We start from the raw sequence: 4,940 nt of genomic DNA, 5'->3' as shown, positions 1-4,940 counted from the left end.
TGGTTTGCGTCAGTGGTCCAACAATATCTTCGAGGACCGTTTCTTCAGCTGTGCTTTCAACCAAGGCTGGCTTCCCTTTGTGGTCATAAGGAGAGGACAGAGGTTTCCAAGACCCTCTTTCCTCTTTGGTTCATATGGCAGCCCAGGCCCTTTCCTGAAGCAATCATGGGGGTATAGGCGTCACTCACTGGACGTAATCAGAAGCCCGATTCTGGAGCTGGGGGACAGGGAATCTCCACCTACTTGGATGGCTCCCGGGAACTCTGGGAAAAATGGGAATTCCATCCCAGGAAAGTCAGAATCCTTCCTTAGGCCACAGAAGAAGGAAATGGATGCTGAGAAGGCCTCTACATAGGTGATGTCTGGACCTGTGAAGACCAGTGAAGACCTGGTTACACACCAACATTTGAATCTTTAGCTAAAGGGAGAGCCCCAGGTAGCAAAAAAGATCTGACAGTTACCAATGCTTGGTGGCTTTGGCTAGAATGGAGAGAATCAAGGTCACCCAGAGACTGTATTGGTTCATTTTGTCAGGTTTATTGAGTACTCTGTGTGTGTGTGTGGGGGGGTGGGCATGGGTGTACTGGAGAATAATTTCTGATAGAACGGATTGCAAATCTTAAGTAAATGATGCAGATGAACCAGAAAAAATGTTTTCATATTATTAGAGTAGAATTGAAATGGCAATAACTAGATGCATGCAGAACTGGAAGACAGTTAACTTTTCACTGAAACCGGCCCCTGAAAGACAATGGACCTCAGAATAATCTACTGAAGAGGGCTTCTTACACGGCAACTGTGTAATTAAAGGGTATTAATTCTTTAAAGTTACAGTAGTAACGCAAAAAATAATAATAATTGAGAAAAATAAAAACAAAAATATTGGTCTATGAAAAAATGATGAAAAGCTAACGGTAAATACTTTATTTTATATGAACCATGTTTTACAATAAAAGGGAAAATAAAATGCAGAAATTACACAGGGTGATTTATTAGGAAACAAATAACAAAAGGAATATACATAAAGCTATACTAAAGGGCCCCTCACCTGGCGATGCGGTTATAAGAGAAGCAGTTATTAAGGGGCCTACCTACAAAACGATGTGGAGGATACTGGTCAGTGCCCAGATGAGAATCTCTGACGGGGTCGCCTGCTCCTCTGCACATCAGTCACAGCTTGAGAAGCGCACCTCCCCGAGCCCCGCCCAGCTGGAAACCTCTACGTTCGCGGGGACAGGCACCAGCTACTCTCAGATCTCCCGGCTTGCAACCTGCGGGGCTCTGGTATCCAGCGAGGGGAGGCCCATTCCTCCCAGCAACCCGAACCCGCCCACCTCACTGCGGCCAATCAGACTCTTCCGATGGCCACCAGGCCAGCCAATGGCCGCAACCCCCAGCCTCAGCCAATCAGAGGAGGCCTCTCCCGTTTAGACCTGGCCAATGAGGCGGCGGCCAGGGCTTTGTAGGCGTGCCCGCTCGTGCACAACCACTACAGGGCCCGCCCCGGGAAGGGGAGGGGCGCCCCTCGGAGGCCTCTAGGACCCGGGGGCGCCCAGCCGGCCTCCCGACGGCCTAAAATAGACACCCGGGCTGGGGGCTCAAGGGCCGGTCATGGACGCGGAACGAGCCGGACGCCGCGGGGCCGCCAAGGCAGCCCCGCCACCATTCGTGCGCGTCGCCCCCTCGCTCTTCCTCGGGAGCGCGAAGGCCGCGGCCGCCCCGGAGCTGCTGGCGCGCGCGGGCATCACCCTGTGCGTCAACGTTTCGCGCCAGCAGCCCGGCCCCCGCGCGCCCGGCGTGACGGAGCTGCGCGTGCCCGTATTCGACGACCCGGCTGAGGACCTGCTGGCGCACCTGGAGCCTACCTGTGCCGCCATGGAAGCCGCGTTGCGCGCCGGTGGTGCCTGCCTCGTCTACTGCAAGAACGGCCGCAGCCGCTCGGCCGCCGTCTGCACCGCCTACCTCATGCGTCATCGCGGCCTCACGCGGGAGCACGCCTTCCAGGTAGGGCGGGACTTTCTCGTGGGCGGGGCTTCCGGCGGGAAGAGGCGGGGCTTCGAGGAGGGCCCGCTTGTTGGGGCGGGGCCTCCGGGCGTTGGGGATGCAGCGGAGCTTGCAGCCAACGCTGCGCGGTGTCTAGCCAAAGCCTCTCGTTTGCAGACTGTGAAGAGCGCCCGCCCGGTGGCCGAGCCCAACCCGGGCTTCTGGTCCCAGCTTCAGAAGTACGAGGAGGCCCTGCAGTCGTGGTCCCGCCTGCCCGGGGAGCCCTCGGGCCCGACTGAGCCCTAATGGGTCAGCCCTTGAGGACGGCCCAACCCCAAAGCGGGGCGCTTGGAGTTTCCTGCAGCCTCGGGGTGGGAAGAGGTAGTTCATGCACTGACGGGAGGGTGGTCTGTCCTCTCCTGCCTCACGTCCCACGGATTTTTTATTTTCTGCAACTTCCTGAAGGTCTCTGTCCCCCCTTGACGGTAGGGCAGGGGTGTGTCCGCCGAGGAGAGAACTGAGAACCGTTCCTCCCCTGGTCAGCAGGTTTATTAGACAGAGCTTGGTCAGGAACATCAAAACCACTTGAGGAATTTTAGCCAGAAACACATTTACTACAGAGAGATGGAGGCCAAGGAGCCAAGGTCAGGAGATGGGGAAGCACAGGAGTCATGGAGACCCGCCACCCTGTTCCTGGCTGCCTGCCACTCTGATGTGGGTGACTTCTGGGGGGCTGCTGGCAGAACCTCATGCCTGCCACCTGCTCGAGCCACAGTGGCTTTCCAAAACCTCACACTGGTCCCATCACAAAACGCAACATGGGATCCAGCTGGTGAAGGCCCAGTTTCCAGACTTGTAGCTGCTGTGACACATAGTGAGGGTTCGAGGCTGTGTGACAGACCACCCAATGTGGGCACCCTTGGGGGTCTCAGTGTCCGTACCCACCTCCTACCTTACTGGCCTCCCAGTTTCAGCAATAGCAATGAGTCCCAGCCTAACATCCTGCAGCCAAGGTCATGTCAACAATGCAGTGACCACCCATGTGTCTGAGCTTGTTGATTCCTCTTCTGGTTCAGAGGCACCCCGCTTGGACACACTACAGCCTAAAGACTACACTAGAAAATTAATCACCACCAACACTCCTTAAATAAGATAGTGGGGAAAGAGTAAAGGAAAAATTGGGTAACACATATGAGTTACAGATAATATAATCCCTGGTTAATATACAAATATATACATAACAAGGTTATGAATAAAATACTGCAGTTGATGTTTATCATTTTCCTTGACCCTCAGCCAATGCCTCAGGTCCTGGTCTTTCCTAGTCAGGTGTCTGGAGCCTTCATCCTGAAGAGCCCTGAGTGGTCCTGCCTGCACTGGCGCTGTGGCCTCTGTGACCTCTGCCATACAACCAGGGAGTACTGGGAGGCATCAGGAGAATGCCCTGAGTTCCAGCATACTCCTCCTGGCCCCCCTGAGCAGCAGCAAAGCCCTGCTGCCCCTTGAAAGTCAGGATCAGGGAATTCCCTGGTGGTCCAGTAGTTAGGAGTCGGTGCCTTCACTCCTGGGACCCAGGTTCAATCCCTGGTCAGGGAACTAAGATCCTGCAAGCTGCATGGTGCGGCCAAAAAAAAAAAAAAAAGTCAGGATCAGTCACCTCACCCAGCAGAACAACTCATGATTTGAGGCTTGTACAGCCCCAAATGGTTAAGTGGTGTCTCAGCCTCCTGTCCAGGTGTGTCCCCAAATGGAAGCATACTACCTGCAGATGAAGACCTCTGACCCAGCAGAGCCCAAAGTTGTAGGGATGGGAAGCTCACACTCTGTGAGTGAGGCACTGGGGCGGTTGTGAAAGGGTCTTCCTCCTCCCCAACCCTCTTGCACATCTGGGCTTCCAGCTGTGATGGTCCCTGGCTCAGAGCATACACCACACCCTGCAGGTCAGCACCCAGCCCGGTGCGATGTCACCAGTCAGCAGCCCCCATGTCCAAGAGCCACAGCCCTCGTCATAACCCAAATGCAGCTCTTCGTGGCTAACCTGACTTTCACACATTTTTGGAAGGCTTGCCAGCTGCCACTCACTCCCCACAAGCCCCTCATAGCTAATGTCACTTTTTCATCAACCCCATAAACAAGCTCCTGCTGTTGCCTCCACGTGGCAGGTGAGGCTCCAGTGGCTCCATCTGTAACCTCAGGTGAGCTGAGCAGTTTGCCCAGCTAGGAGGTCAGGAGCCAGGACCCGAGCCCACATTTTTACCCTGTGTGCTCATGACATCCTTGTTGGCACACCCCCTCACCTGCTGACCCGGCCCTGGGTGACAGGGCTGCCAGGATGTCAGAGCCTGGGCCAGGCTGAAGGACATCTGTGGGTCACATCAGCCTTTTGTCCCACCAGCTCCATTCTGAGAACCATCCAACTTTGGCTGCCACCAGAGGCCCAGGTATGCCTAGGACCTCCGACCCAGGGACAACACAGCCCCCATCTGAACAACACAGGCTTCCTGGAAGCCCTCCTGCCTCCGTGTCCACCCACTGGCAAGTGAGGCCAGGGACCCACTCCCCTCCCAGTGCCAGCGCACTTGAATAGGGGTACCTAGTCCACGTGCATCAGGGGAAAGCTGGGGTGCAGGTGGAGTGTCAGCTGCATCAGCCCACCCAAGCCAGCCAGGATTTGATCATCAAAAGGCTGGTGTATGAAAAGTCCTATGGGAGATACCCCAGCCTCTAGCAGTCCCGACTTTCAGGTTCCTCTCTCCTAAGTGGTTTGGGGTGGGGTGAGAGGAGGACTACACTGCAGCCACCCTGGACCTTTGTTAGCAAGGCAGTGCCCCCGTCCCCCAGCACTGAAGGCACTGTCCTCTGCAGGACAGGGACAGGGTGGAGAGTGGAGACGACCCCTGTGGCCTTCACAGTTCACAAATGCCTTGGTGGGCTGCCTTTAATACTATAGAACAGGT

The 4,940-nt window shown here is 55.5% G+C and overlaps 1 protein-coding gene across 1 annotated transcript; it reads left to right on the top strand.

Moving 5' to 3' along the window:
- Nucleotides 1-1,611: 1,611 nt before the first annotated feature.
- DUSP28 (dual specificity phosphatase 28) lies at nt 1,612-3,253 on the top strand (the record flags this gene model as incomplete). The annotated part of the gene is made up of 2 exons (XM_079710752.1): nt 1,612-2,004; nt 2,161-3,253. 2 exons carry the CDS (start codon nt 1,612-1,614, stop codon nt 2,287-2,289), a joined length of 522 nt encoding a protein of 173 aa, XP_079566878.1. The 3' UTR covers nt 2,290-3,253.
- Nucleotides 3,254-4,940: the final 1,687 nt, after the last annotated feature.

Source organism: Hyperoodon ampullatus (assembly GCF_949752795.1).
Source record: "Hyperoodon ampullatus genome assembly, chromosome: 8".
NCBI lineage: Eukaryota > Metazoa > Chordata > Mammalia > Artiodactyla > Ziphiidae > Hyperoodon > Hyperoodon ampullatus.
The sequence above is the reverse complement of the archived record's forward strand: the minus strand, read 5'-3'. Positions and strand labels throughout refer to the sequence as shown.